The 18,858-nt window shown below is 42.7% G+C and overlaps 1 protein-coding gene and 1 long non-coding RNA gene across 6 annotated transcripts in view; one reads left to right on the top strand and one right to left on the bottom strand.

Moving 5' to 3' along the window:
- Positions 1–17,596, top strand: part of THADA (THADA, armadillo repeat containing) — a 217,311-nt gene extending 199,715 nt beyond the window's left edge. For 4 of the 5 annotated variants that reach the window (XM_021392511.1, XM_021392510.1, XM_021392512.1 and 1 more), the window contains 2 exons: positions 16,177–16,343; positions 16,752–17,596. In XM_021392511.1, the coding sequence (XP_021248186.1) occupies positions 16,177–16,343; positions 16,752–17,090 (506 nt within the window). In that variant the 3' untranslated portion in view covers positions 17,091–17,596. Of the gene's footprint in view, positions 1–5,819; positions 6,026–16,176; positions 16,344–16,751 lie in introns of those variants that run through there. The other variant, XM_021392514.1, reaches the window with a different exon arrangement.
- On the bottom strand, positions 9,272–16,235 carry LOC110396687. Its single transcript, XR_002437173.1, has 2 exons — positions 14,758–16,235; positions 9,272–14,231 (listed from the first exon to the last, which is right to left on the bottom strand). It is a non-coding gene; the product is annotated as an uncharacterized LOC110396687 (long non-coding RNA).

Here is an 18,858-nt window from a genome sequence, read left to right as displayed (position 1 = left end):
ATCTGACATTCTAGTTTTATACCCTAAAAGTATCTCCTATTTTTGTGAAAATTACTGGAAGATTTGATTGGGAAGTAACTGAAGTCTTTCAGATTGCATTTGTAATATGATTGTTTCCTGTCTTAATGGTGGCTCTTGAATAATATGTAGATATTTTCCCTGGATGCAGAGGAAAAGTAGGCAGAAAAGGCTAGAAAATTGGCTTAAATATTTTATTCAGAAAACTCTTTGGAAGTTACCTTTTGGCTCAGGGACCCAGAGCATATTGTGTTGTCTGCTTTTGCAAGAAATGCTAGGTGAGAACAAATTCTGTTATCTGCCCTGTGCTGACTAGTTCTTACAGCTAAGTAATGAAGAGTTGTGGTTTGGGGGTTGGTTTGTTGTTTCCTGTAGCTGGCATTCTACATTGCTATTTCTGGGCACGCTAAGAATCAACAAAAATGTCTAGCTTCTTCTTCTTGTCTAGAATTTTGAAGTATGATCTTAACAGATTTATTTAGAAACAGAATAGAGGTTCCATGATAAATAAAGATTGCTGGACTTAACCTATTATCTGTATAACATTTTGCTGCAGTGTTCAGTATTCCCACCAAGATTAGAATGTATTACTTGAATAAATTGGAATATGGAAATGGGCAACTTTTCAATCATTTGTTACCTGGCACAGATGAAAGCTGGAGCAAATGAGCTGCTAGCAAAAAAAGGCCCGAGTTACCCATTATCTGCAACTGCCTGCCTCTGTCCTCCTTAGCCTGCTTAAGACAGAGGAGGTCATGTGAAGGAAAGCGGTACAAACAGATAAGGCCCAGCACCTCTGGTATTTTTGTTGTCTTAAACACTGCCCTCACAGTGCATTTGAGAACTGCATTCTGGAAGTTCTGAGGTGAAAGATGAGAGAGAGGACTGGCTAAGTGTATCTATCATAGCAGTATGCTTTGTAAAGGCTGACATGGGATAACAACTGAAAGAATATGATGGGCTGCAGAGCTTGCAAAATTTTACAGGTTTTCAATGAACTGAAAAGCCTAGCTCAGTACTGTAGCTGCCTAGTTTGTAAACTCTTCATACTTAGACTAGATATATAGTACTTCAATTTAAATATTCATCTGTATTATATATAGAAGACTACACGCTGAGAAGTGTACCTCTAATGCTATGGAAAGTAGTCCATTATTTCTTTGTAAATATATTGCTCATAGAAAACTCCAGTTGACAGCTGTGGAGAGTGAAGGTCTCTGTCTTTCAGCAACAGAGGTAACAGAGATAACAACGGTGCTATCTGTTGTTCTGCCCTTTGCATCGAACTTGACTGTAAGTTATCTCCTCTGAAAGAATGAAGCTGATAGCCTGTGCGTGGCCCTGTGCAAAGCACGTCTGCTGCAAACCCCCATTCCAGGGCATGCACGTATGATACTTATTTATTTGTAATGTCATTTTCCACTGAGAGGGATTTCACCAAGGAGGAGGAGATGACACATTTCTGCAAGCAAATTTTTGGGCACAACTTGTGTATGTGTGGGTGGGAGTGAGGTGAGGACCACAAATGCCTTCACAGACTAACCTAAACCACTAGCTTGTTTTCACATAAGTCAGCACTCAGCATTTTTAATGACCAAGATAGAACCTACCTGTGCCAGAGCCAAACAGCACTAGAGAATGAAAGTGTTTCCGTGGTATCACCAATTCCCAGAGCTGTAGACTTCCCACTGATTTGGTTGCTTTAATTAGTGGTGGAGTGGGGATGAAGGAAGATGGTGGTGAAGGGACACAGCAGGCCCTTACTTCAAAACCTAAGGTGTGTAGAAGTCGGTTTTTCTTCTGCAATCAGTTCCAAGTGAGCTCTTAAAAGAGGAACTTGGAACTGGTTTGGCTGAACAAATTGATTTCTCAGGCATGAGAAAGTCGAGTTAGACTTCCTTAGGAAGCCTGGAAATTTAAATCTCAAGAATTAGACTTTTTGTAAAGGGCTTTTGATTGTTAGATTTCAAGCGAGACTGTTGAAATCATTTTGAGGAGCAGAATGATTGATGGCAGTTGCTTACAGTACCAGCGTCATGCCACTTTTGCATGTTTTTAATTTCGTTCCTTTGCATGGTCTGTGCTGTGTTAATGATCACCTTGTCATGCTATCAGTGGAAAAGGTTTTTATAAATAATTCCCACTGGTAAGATGAAAGTGTTAACAGAAATACTTCAGTGAAGGTCTTGATTAACTTATGCACTTCGCTTGATCACAGTGGAGGTTAGACTTACAATATCTTATTACCAGGACTAATAAAACCCGTTCATTTTTTCATGTTCTGTGTTAATTACGCTTTTACTTTCCCGTATGCAGATGCACACAATCTTATTTATGTTTGTACTGAAGACAAGAGTTACGCTTTTCAGATTTTTCCTTGCTGTACTCATTCTTATAAATTCACACCCAAACAAAACCATCTTTCCCTAATTCCAGAATCTGTGCACTGTAATACTAGAACTTCAGGTTTGTGGACTGTACACTTAGGCTCTTAAACATGTAACAGAAGTGTTTCTTAAAATGTTGGGTTTTTTTGTACATTTCGTGTTTGCTGTTATTTTTTAATTACTGAATGAATCAGTTCTGAGCAAATCTCTGAATTTCATTCCATTATCTAACCTTGAGATACTTTTTCCTCTGAATGTGCAGAACATTTTCCATGCAAATCAAGCAGAAGTATTATTAGCACAACAGAAGTGTGTTTAGGGCAATGCTGCATATTAGTACAGTACCCTTAAGTATCAGGTAGCTGAAGTTGCACAAATCCTGCTGAACTTCTGTGGACCTACTGCAATACGAAATTTGTAAGGTTTATGAAACTTAGCATGTAACAGTTTTGGCTATAAGATGCTCAGCTTAACTTACGTTTGCTGTAAACAAGAGAAGATCAATTTTTCTTCTTCTGTTTCCTCATACTTACTGAAAGCTCTCTGTCTAGTGTACAGACATTAAGAAGCACAACTAAGAATTAATTCCATGATAACTTTCCTCTTTAATTCAAATTCCCCACATGTAAATTATTCAAGTAAATCGCTGTATTGCGATACAGTATACAAACACTCCATATTCTATCACTGCTGTATCTCAGAAATGTCAGGGAAACAAGATATATCTCATCTGCTGTGAAAACTAATAGTGATAGGATCAAATAAACAGTGTTATTGAACAAGTCAAGGGTCTTTCAGAAAAGATGTTTCCAATATTGCTTTCCTTTTTCTAAAGCAATGTGTGTTGCATAGACCAGTGCAATTAGGCAAGATCTTACTGAGATGAGAAATGGCTTCTTAGGTTATATCCCAAAGTATAGAGGACTCGATTGTTTGAAGCCAAAAGCTCATCTAATGTGAGATCGGTGCAGACCTTGGAATGCAAATAAAACAGGATGTAAGGAGATCCTGGAGATAAGTGATCTCAGGGTGAAATAGTGCTTAAATACATGAACTGAATCCTGTGCTGGTCTGCAGAACACAGTAGTGGTTTCAATTCAAACTCCTGGAAACAGCAGAGACAATATTTGCAGCTCTTGCTTGTTAGCTGCCTTGCTTTGCATTGTGTTGTGAGTTTTGGCATGATTAGCTCTGTGGAAGGTTGTCACAGAGTAAAGGTATATTCTCCAAACCAGAGGATTTGGCATGATTCTCACAAGTAATGGTGAAGGCCGTGCCATCCATGGCAGGCTGTAGCAGGATATGGTCTTCCCTGAAGGAAACTCATTTTGAACATGTGGACTGAAACATAAGATGTTAAAGACATAAATGTCTGTTACATACGTATGTCAGTGTGGAGTTTAACTGCACGTGGCATTATTTATTTAAGGAAAAGTTCCTTGAGCAGTGAAATGAAGAGAACTTGTTTTTTTTCCCATGGATTTATTTTGTGGATACGTGGATTTTTCTCTTGTCTGATCACTGTAGTTTCAACTTTTTCTAGGTGGGAAAATTACAGGGTCTCTTTTCTCTACGCAGCTGGCTAGTTACATAGAAACAAGACACAATATTTTGGATTCCCTAGCCCTTTTTGTCAGACTGGGTTGAAATTGCACAGCTCATTCAGAAGTTGTGGTGGGAAACCACGTACACAGAAGCATGCCTGCTGATTTCCTTATTATTATTTTTTTTGAAGGAACAAAAATCCCTTTGATGTTGTTTACTCATTTAGATTGTCAGCGTGATTGAATAAAATATAGCAGCACTGTTATTGTTTCTGTGCACTGAGTGCTCTCTTCATCACCACCTGCCCTCTGACTTCATCCTCCCAGTTTCTCACACCTTTTCAATAGATCTTCCATTGACTTCTGTAAACTTAACAGCCTGTTGCTTTTCTGTCTCCATCTCCTCTTTAAAATTTGTCTAGTAAATTAAATGAATTGTGCATGAACAGTGTATTTTTATAAGCGAGGCTGATGGTCTGTTGTTAGGGTTACCTGACACTTCTCATTATAAAGTCATGTTTTTCAGCTACTTACGTTAGTTTTTAATAGTTGGTATTGACATTTTCCATACTGCAAAGATTTTTTTTTTCTTACTACAGTAGCTGCAAATCTATATATGTGTCTGTATGTGAAGTTAGGGAATCATGCCTTCTTTATGCAGGCTACAAAAAGAATTGAAGGTCTTTTCTTTTGACTGCTGTAACATAGTTACGCTTTGGAGTGAGACGCTTTGATAAAATATGTGCAAATTTTGCTGAGAAATAAGACTGAAATGTTTCAGTAGGGAGTTCAAGGAGTCTAAAAGCTAAAACCTCCGAAGATTTTTGTGCTCAGTAAGCAATTTACATTTCTCTGTTCCTGCAGTGCTTACTTGAGTTCCCAGTGGGGTTACTGAATGTGCTGTATGCCAGGAGCACGGTGCCTCAGAAGGACTCTGCAAGCATTGCTTTGGGTAGCTCTGGGCCAGGCTGGGTTTAGGTACTTGAAATGAAAACCTGAAATGCACTTTCATTAACACTTGTGGATATTGTTGTTACAGCAGAATATAGAGAAACTGGCTGTCATTTCTGGTTATAGAATGGATAAAAGATAAATCAGCAAAATTCTGTGGGCCATTGGAAAAGTTAAGCTGAACTATTGAGAGTTCAGCCTGGTTAGGTGAGGAGCCTTGTTGTTTTTAGTGCAAGAGGAAGGCATAAAGGAGGAGAAAGATCTTCAGTGAGGACTGTGGTGATAGGAGACTCACCCGACTCCAGCAGAAGAAGAACATAGGGAAAAAGCAGAATGAAGATAAAAAGGGAAATTTCCAGCATTTTTGGGAGACAGCGTGACTGGAAGTAGTTCAGAGGCTGAGTGTCAAACCCTGAGTTTTCAAAGGAAAAGGAGGACTTAAGTGGTCAAGATAATTAGACCTATGTTGAGATACTATGGCATCTGCTGCCTGGGTCTAGATAGAAGACACGGGAGCTGTGCTATCTGTGTACCTCATGTCTCCTGTGCTGTTACCATTTGCTCTTATTCCATTAGTTTCAAGCGGCAGATGTCTGAGGAGTCAGACTTGTGATTTCACTGTTTCTCTGACTCGTAAGCTTTAAAACAATGTCACATTATTTGGATAAGGTATAGATTTCTTTTTCTGCTTTGAAACCTGGACAATTGTGCATACACACTGCTGTCTTCCTGTTTTCTCTACACTTAGACAATTGCAAAGCCAAGTATCTAAAAGATATGAAATGCAGCCTTAATTCAAAGATGTTGTGCTGCATGTATAAGACAACAGGGGCTATCTACATTATCACAGGATGGCTGTTTGCTTGTTTTTGTCAGTGGGTTTTTTGTTTGGTTTGTTTTTTCTTTTTTTCCTCTCCAGAAGTTCTTATATCATTCATTCGACAGGACAGATGTGCTCTGATGTTGAATCTGGAACATACAGTATAGGAAACATCTCATTACCTCATTTGCAGAACTGTAAGTGATAAAGACAGGATCACAAGAAGGAACATGCCAAAGCCACTTGGTATTGCTCTTGTGATTTGCATTCTATTCCTGCCTCTCCCAGAGAGCTGTTTTGTGCAGGTAAGCAAGTTATTTCAACCAGTCTGGAAATGAGGTCACTAGTTTGCTGAGTTCTTAGCTACGTCCCTTGGAGGCATGAGTTACAGGAGTTCAGAGCACACAGAGCAGAAGCCAGAGGCAAATGAATTTTGAATATTAAAACATGGGATGCTGAATAGTCAGAAAACAAGTCATGAAGTTTCAGATTGGACATTTAAAATCAGTCAAAATTTTTAATCTTAATCTTCATGTCTCTCCTCTCTATACACAGAAAACAGATCCTGCCATTTCTTATTTCTGTGGACATTATGCAAATGCAAGTGACTTGGGAAGCACTCCATGTAGTGATGAATGAGTGTCACAGTTTAGTTAGCCATTCTGTCTTCCTATTTGGATAGTTTGAAATACTTGGAATAAAAGAAGGTTCAAAAATGAGAAGAGAACAGAAGAAAGGGCTTCTTCCCAGTGATCAGAAAGTCCCTGGTGTTCACAGTTCATATCTGAATTCATATGTGAGAAAAATTTTCTTCACTTTTCTCTTGTACAAGAAGTGCTTACGCGCAGAGGACATCAGTATACTGGGGAGAATACTCACAGCACTCTCTCTGTTCCCTCTCATTTGAAGAGACACAAACCAATTCCAGAAAAGACTTGGAAAGAAATGGAAAAGACAAGCGTAAAATCCATTCTCTAGTGTCATGTATACAAATATATTTATATCTGTGTCAGACTTTCAATTAAAGAACTCTGATTACTGATGGAATAATATTCATCACTCCAAGTGCCTGTGTATATATAGTCTCATTGCATGCAAGAATAAGCAGATCCTGCTCCTCCTGTGTATTTGCTTGGAAGAATGTCTCAGAGTAATTCAGGTAAGCCATGTTACGATTTAATGATCCGCCTGACTGTGTCAAGGCCTCTGAAGTGGTGTAGTGCCTGATGAAGATGTGGGTGAAGTTGCAGGGAGCCACCTCACCAATGTTTGGGATATGGACACAATGGCCAGCAGTTTCCAGGCAAGTCTTGATTCAGCTGTTACTCACTTGACAACAGCTGTTTGGAAATACCTGAGCTTCAAATATTTCAGTACAAGATGCAACTAGGCCGAAAAGTTTTCCAAAGAGGTGTGCCCATATAATGCTCTGCACTGCTGAAGCTGCAAAATCAAGAAAGTCACCTAGGAGGTAAGAGCTGTGTGAGAGAAAAGTTAGTTTCTTGCTTTCATGTGAAATTTGAACATCATCTAGGGAAGTAATACCATGTAGTCCTGCTTGGTACTAGAACTGCCTGAGCCACACTAGAATAATTAGGATCTGTAAGCGTTTGTGTTGACCTCTGCTTCTGGTAGCAGAGGAATGAGGAGCAAGGAGTAAGTAGGCTCCATCGTGTTTTGGTATATCCCAGAAACTCAGGAACCAACTCATTTTCAGATGATATCATTGGCGCATCATCTTGCCTTTGTGAAGGGCAAGTAGATCTTTGATGGATTGAATGCTGTTGAAATTTTTTTCTTACATAGGTATTTTCCATTCAGTATCGAGATATGCAGCTGTGCTTATAATTTGCCTGTTAGACACCTGCAGGAGCTGCTGCTGAGTGACATATAAGCTCTTTCCAGTGTTTCCTTTGGACAGTTACCTCCGGAGAACTGTAGTGAACATGCCCTAGCACTGGGGCTTCTGCTTCTCCTCTTGGCTTATGCTTCTTGTAGAGGCTAGCTCAATCAGGAGACCTTCTGAGACTCCTGGGCCTGATAGAAGGAGGAGATTGCTTCCTTGAGTTGGACCAAAAAGATGCCCCATGATCACAGAGTAGCCTTTAAGTCTTTAAAGGTGTGGGTCTGTACTAGCCGAGGAGCTGCTGAAAAGGAAAACCCTGGCAACATCAGCTTCTCTGTAGACCACAACTCTAGAGTCAGATAGAGTTTTCATCAGAATGCCAGAAATGTATGTTAACAGAAGATGCTACAACACTGCATGGAGAGCAGTTTGCAAGCAGGCACTAGAAGGCATTTGGATCTTGACAGGAAAGGAAGAGCATCATGAATTTGTAGTTTTGGTAGTTTCTGTCATAAGACTGTGTTGGCAAACTTAATATTTTTATGGCATTATGTATCTGTGTATGTTTATTGTCAGGAAAAGGATAAAAAAAACACTGCTTGTGAGCCATTCTTTGCAAACAAGTTTCATCCCTTCATCTTATTCATCTGTTGTCTGTCTGGACCACACGTGTTGGAAAGTTTTGATGCAAGGGTTATTTTTTCATCAGGTCTTTGTGTAGTGAACAGCTTCTGTGGGGTTTGGGCTTCTAAGTGAGAAAATGGGATTAGTGAATTGACCAGCAAAGAAGCTGAGAATATGTCACGAACCTTTTTGACAAAAATTATTATGTATGAGATTTATGGCACTTTCCATAAGAGCAATCTTACAGTCTGTTCCTTTCAAATGTCACCATTTTTAATAAGTAATATGAAAGAAGGATAAAAATGAAATATAAGTAATGATTTCTTGAAAACAGCCTTTCCCCGTACTATTTAATGAATCAGTGCAGACATGAAGACTGAGTTGCTGAGGTTCCCAACTTGTTTTTTCGCTCTTCTGCTCAAAATACCTACATACAGTAAATTGTAAATACTCCTGGATCAGATGCTTTGTAGTTAGTTATCAGGAGTCTTCTCAGACATGCTCAGTAGCTACAGCTTCCTTACAGGAATATGCCACTCTGTGTTAGCACAGAACTGCTGGAAGAAAGATAAGACATACCAATGTGAATTAACATTTAGGAGAAAACATAGAACTGGTTCAAAGCATTCTGTGGTTTTTAGTAGTTCAAAGTTTCCTATATCTATCTGAAAAATTTCCATTTATCTAAAGTGACTGTAAATGCCAGTAATTCAAAAGTGAAGAGTTTGCTTAGCAGTTGTCAGCAGCTGCAACAAGCATGCATCTGGAACAAGGATTATTGTACCAAAAAGATTATGTATGGTGCTGCATCAGTACCTATACGTAGAAATACATAGCATTTTTATGCCTGTATTTGTGTCCAGCAAAAAAATCCACCAATATATACTTAGTATTCCATATCCTTTAGTTTAATTAAAGAAAGAGGAGAGACTGCTTTGAAAATCATGATTGTCTTAGCAAGGTTTATTGAGGTGTATGGTACTTGGTAAAATCAGTGGGTTTTGTTCCGGGAATTTAATATTACTTGATTCTCTTTAAAGAATTACATTATATAAGAATGTGTAATCACTGTGACTTCATATTTTGTACTCCAAATTTATTCTGACACCTTGCAAGTTGTTCTCAACCCGCTCATACAATGTTAGATCATCACATGGATGAAGGAACTGTTTGCTTTGTAGAATACAATGCCACTAATTAAAGTTGAAAGTGAATGGACTGAATTAGAATCAAGTCATCCATCATGGGCTGGCTACCGATTATTTACTGACAGCGCTTCGTTTAGCTCTATTAATTACACAGTGGCACTGTTATATAAAGGTTATGAGTGTTATGTTCCTGAAAATTAAGAAAGAATACATGAAAGATAATTGTTTGTGCTCAGCCTTGGAGTCTGGAAGTGGTAAATGTTAAATGAAGTGTTCATGTGAATAATCTGTTATGTGTTGTTTTTTCTTATCAGCATTTTAATTGCAAGTGAATAAGCAGGGCAGCAGCTTACAGATCCTGATAGGCTCCTTATGCAAGCTGCGGTGGTAGTGGCTGTATGGCTCCACAGTAATGAAGGATAGCCTGCCTTTTTATTACTGCTGTAAAAATACTTCTTTATCCAATTGAATGTAATCCTGAATTACATTGGTTTTCAAGTATTGCGAAGAATTTTGTCTACAGTCTTCTACCTTGATTACCCCCACTTTCCTTATTCCTTTATCCCTTAGATAATCAGTCTTTCACCACCATTCTCCAGATATTATTCTTAAATCCCAGCTATGATGCAAACTGGCCTCCAGTGTTCCTGCAGCACAGCTGGAATACTCATCTCAGTCACATCTGGTAGTCTTCCTTGGTGCAAAGCAAAAAGTTCCTTCAGTATCGGAACATGTCGATAATAAGAGTCTGAAGTCATGTATTTAATTCTGGTGATACGAATTTTGAAACTGTGAGTAGACATCTTCATTTTTCCAGTGCATACCTAACTGAGTTCAAACGTATATACCACTGGCATTCTTCTAAATAATTAGCTGGAGGATAATATTTTTTACCTCTGCAAAAGTTCTGTGCACTTATGCGGAGGGTAATGGTTTTTTGCTGTTTAAATTGGAACATGGCTTTGGGGTGGGGGGTTGTTTCTGCAAGTGGTGAAGTCCAAATGCTCATTTCCTGTGAAGGATCTGTTAGCTGTGGTTGTTTGGTAATAAAACCCTTTGTGCAAAGGAGGCATGGCGTGTATGGGAAAAGCCTGTGTGTGTGTGTGTGTGTGTGTGTGTGTGTGTATGTGTATTTAAAAAGTAATTCTCTGTTGAAAAATATTGCTCTGTCCACATTCCAAAAATGGCCTTGAAAAGACGATTAATGTTCATGCTTTTCTGTTCAAGAAGGGACTTCAGTATTCTGTTTGGTCCTGAGCTGTAAGTTTCCATCATAATCAGAGATGTTATTAACTTGGATCTGGTTATAATCAAAGTCAAAGCTGAGAGCAGCGTTACTGCCGCTATACTCAGAGACTGCAACTATTAAGAAATTAGTTTTGATTAGTTTGTTTTGTAATGGTGTTGTGTTTTGACATCGTGCTGCATGATGTCAGGAAGGCCTCTTTTTAAAGTCACCCTGAAAAAGTGCGGCTGGAAAGCAGATTCAGGCAGGAAAATGGAAAACAGATGAAGTAGTTGTATGTCACCGGGGGAATGCTATTTCTCGAGAGGATAGAAATGATCTAATTGCCTTTGATTTTTATGAAACACTATGAAAAGGAATCTGCTTATATATTAGATTTTACATAAATGGTCACTTTATAAACTGGGAATTGCGGTGTTTGTAACTTAAATTGACACAGTGCAATGAGCAAGCACCTTTGCGAATAGCCATCTGCCAGCTATCTGGAGGTTAACATTTTTGCATTTTCTTTTTTTTGTTGCTTTACCTCTCCGTTGTCCTTTTTAATCTTCACGTCCTGATGGAGGGTTACACTGTAATGGTGTTTGTGGAGGCTGAGTGGGAATGAACGTCCTGTGGCTTTTTATCTGCTGCCACTGCCTTTCTTTGGCCCTCTGGTTTTTCTGGTGGCTGCACACCTGCCCGTTGCACTGCTGCAGAGTTGCACAATTCTTGTCTAACTCACATTAGGGCATACAAGCAGATGATTTCAACATAAGAAATTTAGTTTCTAACCTCCGTTTATTTGCCAGATTATGTAACTCCCAGGATGGACCGGTGGGATTTTTATTTTTTTTTTTAATTTGGAGGATTTTTAAGTTTTGGGAAGCATGTGCATACATGAGCAGAGTATTTTAAATAAAGACACATCTGCAGCTATGCATCGCTCAGTTCTCTTACACTTGATACATCAAGAATAAGGGTAAACCTAATTATTACTTAACGCCAAAAAGAAAACCTTCAGTGCTACCAAAGTGAGTACTGATTCAGTAGCTGAAATGTTCTGTCTGCAAATCCAACATTACAGCTATTAATGATGGTAGTGCTGAATCTACCATCTTTGGATGGGAAACTAATCTCTTGCTGAATTCATCATCTTGTTAAGGTGATGTATCAGCCTAATCCCCAGTTTTGCCAGGCAAGCATTCAGTGGACTTGGTTGATGTGCATGCTGTCTCTGAAGCAAGAATCCTACTGCCCTACTTTACCAGGGTGCTGTGAAGTACTGTACTGACAGCAGCATAGTATTGGTTATGCCTCGGCTGGTAGGCAGCACTTTTTTTTTACTGCATTAGAATATACCTAGTCTACCTAAAATACTTCCTGTAATTTCAGTTTCAACCTATCTTTTACATTCTCCTTGACAACATTCTCACTGTTGGTGCACTGTTCTTTGTGAGACTTCCTCTCGGGACTGTTGTGCTAAGCTCCCTTGTAGTAGTACTTATTTTCATTATGAACACAGTATATACATTCATACAAACTGCATTACCCTTTGATCAAAAATGAACTTCAGTTAATGATTTCCAATGTAAAAACAATTACAAAATGGTTTGTTAGACAAGAAGTATGTTCTGCGTTTTTATTTTGCCCATGTTTTATCACAGTTCTTGTTGAAGTCTTCTGTGTGTGTGCTCTTAATACATCCTTTCAGCTCTCCATAATATCACCAAGACTTTAACAGAGAACAATTGTATGGTTTGAGGACATGTAATATGTGACTAGAAGAAATATTTACATCTGGCATGATCAAAGCTTTTGGAGTATATGAATGTGCATGTAGGAGGTCTAATTTTTATGTGGGTGGATTAACAAAGAAGACTAAAACAGTGCAGTACTTAACCCTTTTCCCTTTATGAAAATTCACTTCCTGAAAATGAAAAAAAAAACATGTAGTACCTGATGGTTATCTTTTGTTTTTCATTTCAGGGGGTACTATTAATTCTTCTGCTTGTAACTACTTGTTTAAGGCATGGAGAATTCTTTGTATTTCAGTCCCTGTAGTGGCCTATTTAACAAGATGCTTATCATGTTGCTTATATTTTTGCACACTGGAACATATAAGTGCTTTAGAGTTTTAAAAACGGATTAAGTGATCATTTTGACACAGTCTGATAGCCTGGAGAACCGCTGTGGTAGGAGCGCTATGGTATTTTCCAGTGTTTGCTGATAGCTACATCTCCAGGTTCACTTTCTGCCATTTTAGTCCCTGTGGCTATCAGTCAGGAGTGGCTTTTAGAGATCTGTCGTTTGAGTTTTTTCATTCACTTATTTAAAATACGTAATTGCTTATATTATGAAAGACTATTAATAGCTCTTGGAGTCATCTTGGTTAGCAGGCTGTTTACATGGCTCTGGTGGTGAAGTTCTGGGTGCTGGCTGACCCGCCCAGACAGCTTGCTGCCAGGGGAGGTCCTGCTCTCTCCTCTTGTGTCCCTGCTGTGTGCAGGGGCCGTGGGACCTTGCTGTCCCCAGCTCCAGCTGTGCCCATGCAGGCTGCAGGGCACTTAGCTCAGCTCGCTCACCGAGCAGGAGAGCCCACGCACTTTGTTGCACACCAAATCTCTATTTTGCTGCTCTGAGCATTGGTTCACCAGGTGCTCAGCAGAGGACCTGAGCAGACTGGAGGTAAGCATCGAGGCCATGGCCGGAGGCTGATGTGAGGGAGAGAACCGCCTGCCCATAGAGAGCTTCCAGCATGCTCAGACAGCTGCTGAAGTCATAGTGTGAGTCATGAGTTCCGTATCAGGTAATCTATAATTCGTGGCTTCTTGAAAAGCAGTCATGTTTTGCAGGCAGACTGATGTGAGGAGCAGTTCTTGTCAGCAGTTAATATGTCAGTGAAGACACACGCGTTGATTTTTAGAAGACAAGCACCTTTTGTGGGTATCTTAAAAGATGATGTACATGCTTACAGCATTCGGTGCTGTTATTTTTAGAGTTGGGGGTCATCAAACCTGCAAAACATTCTCCCCATTGAAAACATTTTATACTTTTTAAATCACAAGGATGCAGTAACTTTGCTTGCTGTTCTTTATCACTTCAGCGCTCAAATGCTAAGGGAGTAGATACACCTTTGAACACTTGCTCCATCGCTTTGTTGCCTGTGTGGCAGTGGTAGTCCCCAGCTCAGGTCCTGAACTATTCCAGCATCAAATACCTGTGTGAGCTGCTGCGGAGGCCAGCTCATGGCAGCGTGCTGCGTGAGGGATGGCAGCTGGGGAAGTGGTGGGGGAGCCATGCAGCCGCTCTGGTGCCCTGCGGCAGGGCTGGGGTGGGCAGGGGGAGCACCGAGCCTTCAGCTGCTGGGCTTTGATCTGCCCTTCAGCCTGTATCACACCTCAAATGCCAGGAGGCCATCGGAGGCCTGGTGTAGGCAGGCTCTTTCCCAAACATCCGAAGCTTAAGTTCCAGTCTTATCGACGGGATGCCTCTGTGTTTTCCTCTGGCCTCAGCATCAGATCTCATGTACTCGGTTGGCAGATCAGAGTGGTGTCTGCAGTTCACAGGAGGCCAGTCTGTGTCTTTGGAACAGTGCTGTGCTCAGCCTTTGTGCTTTTCCTGTGTGTTAGACCTCCTTTATATGTTGTTCTTGTAAATTTTCTTTTCTTCGAGGAAAAAAAATACATAAATAGAAATACAAATATATATATATAAATAAACATATATATATATATACAATTTCATTTGTTTTCACACAAGGATTCCCTACGAGCTTACCATGGTTTTGATTACAAAACAGCCTTTTCTTCTGCGTTGCACTGCTCAAAAACAATTAGCAAGCAAGTTTGATCTAAGCAGTACCTCAGCATCGCTTGTTTTGCTACCTGGTCAGTTTGGGGCATTTACACATAACAATTAGAGGCCCCAGTGGGCACAGCAATGGAGGAAACAAGCTTAGGGGAAAGGAAAGACTTGGAAAGAAACAGCAGCAAAACCAATACCTAAAATAAATGGTGTGGGAACGTGGCACTGTGCCCCTGCAAAGTTCCTCCCACTGACAAAAGTGAGGGATGCCCTGATACTAAGTCTTGATGTGAAGGAAACAGACTTGAACATTTAATTTTACTGCCTACCAGGAAGACGAACCGTGTATGTAGCATTATTAGTGTCACCAGGAGATTGACTGCCTACCTTCCTGTTGCCTGTCCAAGGAGATTTCCATGTACCCTCATCTAACTCGAAGATAAAGAAGGGACCATCTGTTCTTTTTCCTTCACTCCCTACTTTATTACAGTCCTTTGTTCTCATGGTCTCAAATCCTAATTCATCCTCCCTGATGTGCTCTGGACTTTGCTGGGTCTATTAGATACCATGTGCTCATCTTGTCGTCAGCCTGCTCTGGCCGCAGTTGTTTCTTGCTCTTCCTTACTCGCTGGCACGCCTATTTCCTCAGTTATGGCACGCAGACCACATTTTACTGTACATCTTTCTTCTGTGCCAGCAGACACCAGAAAATACTCCAGAGCATACTCTGGAAAATGTGCTGCTTGCATAGAGAGCAGAAGGTGCACGCAGACTGTACTTCTTGTGTTCTCCTTCCGTGTCTGCATCAATTTTTCTGAATAGTTCTGGCTCTGCTATTTACTTTGCTCATAAAAGGCCGTCTTCAAGGATGATGCATCCTCATGATGTCACTGCATAGAAGTAAGGCCATTCTGTGAGCAGCTGTTTTTTGCTGGTGACTGTGGACAAGGGCAAATTTTGCCAAAATCTTTTTTACAGTAACAGGGGTTTAACAGGGACTTGTTCATTAGCTGTCCCCTTCCTGTCCTCTTTCTTCATCCTCATTAAAAAAAAAAAAAAAGACAAACTGCCCTGATCTTACTACTGGTGAAACCCGTATCTGTGAAGGCCGAGGCTGGGTCTGAATGCAGACAAGGCTGCTGGCCAGTGGGGAAGTTCAGGGAAGAAATACAGTGCGGCTGATGGCTCTGTGTGCAGTTCTGGCATTTGTTTGTTCATTTCTTCAGTCCCTGAGGAAAATACTGTAGCAGCCGATAGCAAAAACTGTATAAACAGAGCTCTGCGATGATACTGTAAACAGTGTCTGCCTTTCCCTTCTTTAGCATCTTCTGTAGGCCTGTCTTGTACGCTGATCTCTCTTACATGTGTGTATGTGTATATGTGTATATCCTACCATATATAAAGGGATTGCATACCAAATAGTGACTCATTTTATATCCCAGCACATACAATGTGCTGTAGGCTTTGGGATCCAGTGAGTCATCAGCTCAGATTTATAGCATAGCTGCAGGTTTGTGTACATAGTCACCATGCTGGGGTGTCAGGACAGTCTCTGGAAGCGTTTCGAACAGACATCTCTGGGTACAAACATCCATAGTGAGAAATGTCATTATGTGAACAGGAAAAAGCATCAAGCGCCAGTGTTTCGGCTGCTCTGTGTATGATGCTGGAACTGGAAAAAAAGGCTCCGAGTGTCACAGAGACAAATATCCATCTAAGTTGCTTGCAGTCTGATTCATCATTGTAAACGTGTTTTTGTAAATTTTGGTCTCACTATACATCATTGCACGTCTTTTCTCTCGCCAGGGTTCGTGTTTAGGATTGTGAACGCTCCCCTGGCCCTGGACTTGGCCTTCGGCACGCTGTGTGAGCAGCTCCAGCAGTGGGGGCAAACGCGTGCCGGCATCCTGCTGCTGCTGGAGTGGCTGCTGGGAGACAGCGACCCAAAGGGAGGCCCGGAGCCATTCGCCCCAGTAAGTGACACCCACTGCTGTCCCGTGGCAGGGCTGCTGTGCTTCCGCAGGCTCGTGGTGGGGTGGAACAGAATAGCACAGGGTGGAATGGACTGGTGGTCATTACTCCAATACTAATTATATTACAATTAAAAAAAAAAATCACACGGACAGTACTTAGAATAAATAAATAGAGTTTGATGTCAGTGGCCTGGCAATATCAGCATAAAATTAAAAGACCAACAAACAATGAAATAAATCAAGAAGTACTTAACAAATGGCTGCTGGCTGCAGCTGCAGCTAATTGCACTTGGTGCTGTTGCAGCTGATTGCTGGGTTCGGGCTGCGTGCTCTCCAGCCTTGCTAGAGCCTCACTTAGCGCTTGCCATGCCACAGGGGTCCTTTTCTAATGGTTGTGTTTCCACTTAGGAAGAAGAAGAGTGCCTGTTTGACAAAGGGGAGGTGAACTTCTGGGCAGAGAAGCTGACCAGTGCCAGGCTGCTGGCTAAGCACCTGCTGCTGCTCGCCCAGGCGACCCACCTGGCCCTACCAGATGGAGGAGAGCTTGACTGGCTCTCCAGAAGGGCCCAGGACCAAGCCCAGCTCGTTGCCCACCTCCTTGCAGCCCTACCTCCAAGTGCAGAATTTTTGAAAACAGCAGAATTCACAAAATTGGCCATTCAGAATGAACAAATATCACTCTGCATTAAAATACTGAATTTGCTTCAGTCTGTTGACAAGGTCAAAGATGGAAATCTGAAAAAGTAAATTACCAAAGGTTCCTAAGAAGTTACAAAGTTCCTAAAAGTTCATTCTCAGGGAGCTGTAGGCTCAGCAGGGAGCTAAATCCTGACCGAGGGTATCCACGGAACTGAGGCATGGCCATGATGACCCCAGGAAGCCACAAACTATTCACTATTCATGCTACCAACATTGTTTCTGTCCACAAATCCATTCATTTTTTGTCAGGTGTGCTGCTGGGGACCGTTCCCTTTAAATGCATTTGCTAATTTAATTCGGCTGAGCGTGGTTTATTGTTGCTACTGTAGGAAGTAGAGCAACTCAGCCTAATATTTTCCATTCACCCAGGTGCAGGCCACCTGTCGGGGTATGTTTTATTTCAAATTTCGACCTCTTGTATTTTAATACCAAGAAAAAGTTGAGGCTTTTTTTGGCTTCTTTCTGTGCGTGGAATGGTAATTATTAAATCGATACGGTAAATTTTTAAGTGTTACTTAAATAAACCTTGGCTTCTTTCTTTGGCCTTGACAAGATTTTGAGTATATTTTAAACGTTACTGCATTCTTCTCTGGGGGGAGACGAGATGTTAGGCTTGCTTTGCTGTCAGCCTTGCTTTGTAGATGGACCGGCATCAGTTAACGCTTTGCGTGCCTGCATTTCCTGCAAATCAAACGGCCGCTTTTGCCAAAGGTTGACGTTTTACAAAACGCTTTCACAAAGACGCGAACCGAGCGGCGGCGCTGCGTGCGCTGCTTCCCGCGCTGCCGCCGCGCCGGGACAGCCGGGAGCGCCGGGCCGGGCCGGGCCGTGCAGCGCCGCGGGCGGCCAGCAGGTGGCAGTAGAGCACCGCTGTGCGCAGCTGCACCGTTGGGCTGATGCGCTGCGGAGCGGGGTGCGCCTCCAGGCCGGGCTTAGCGGAGGCGCGAGACTGCACTGGGGTTTGTGTGTGTGCGCGAAGCTGAGCGCTCGCGGTCAGTTGCAGGGCTCCGGGTGACGTACGTGACTTAAAGCGAAGCGCCCGCTCGGCTAAAGGGGGGTGTTTGCACCCGCGGTGGGAGCTGGGCGCCTGGGCCGTGCGCGGTGCCGGGCGGTGGCTGTGGTCGCAGCTCGTGTTCTGGCAGCGCAGCGGCAGTCCCTCGGGGAGCAGCGACAGCAGCTCCGTGGGCCCCGGGGACGGGTCAGGGGTGCACCGGGCAGCCCGGTGCCTCACTGAGTGTGTAGCGCGGCTGGAAGCACCACGCTCCTCCTTACTTTTTAGGGAGCAAATAAAGGTCCGTGCTGGCACACGCACGTCTCGGAGCTCGCGGTTACCGCGCACCAGCCGCTCGCAGGGTTTTAACCCTTACCCGGCCGCTGCAGCTCGCTGAGGGGCGGCCGCGAGCAACGGCGCTGGGTTCGGGGCAGCACCGCACCCGAGCGGCACCGCGGCTATCTCCGCGCCCGGGGCCGGCAGCGTTACGCGGGGCAGGCGCCAGGGGGCGGCGCGGCGCCGAGCTCAGCTCGGAGGGGCCCGGAGGGGCGGGAAGGGCCGGGCCCGCTGCGAGCCCGCGATGGGCCGCGCCGGGCCGGGGGGGGAGGGGAGAGCGGAGGAGAGCGGTGCGGGGCAAAACCCAACGCGGGCGGCCCGGGAACGTACCCACCCCACCCCCGTGTTTGCAAACGCGCTCTGACCGCGCGCTTCCTGCTGACGTGGGCAGTTTACAGCCGGGCACAGCGGCGGGCGAGCACCGAGCGCCCTAAACGGCCGCCGAACTTCGCCTCCCGCCCGTCACGCGGGCGGCCGCCCGTCCGGGGG

This window comes from Numida meleagris, chromosome 3 (assembly GCF_002078875.1).
Source record: "Numida meleagris isolate 19003 breed g44 Domestic line chromosome 3, NumMel1.0, whole genome shotgun sequence".
Lineage (NCBI taxonomy): Eukaryota > Metazoa > Chordata > Aves > Galliformes > Numididae > Numida > Numida meleagris.
The sequence above is the reverse complement of the archived record's forward strand: the minus strand, read 5'-3'. Positions and strand labels throughout refer to the sequence as shown.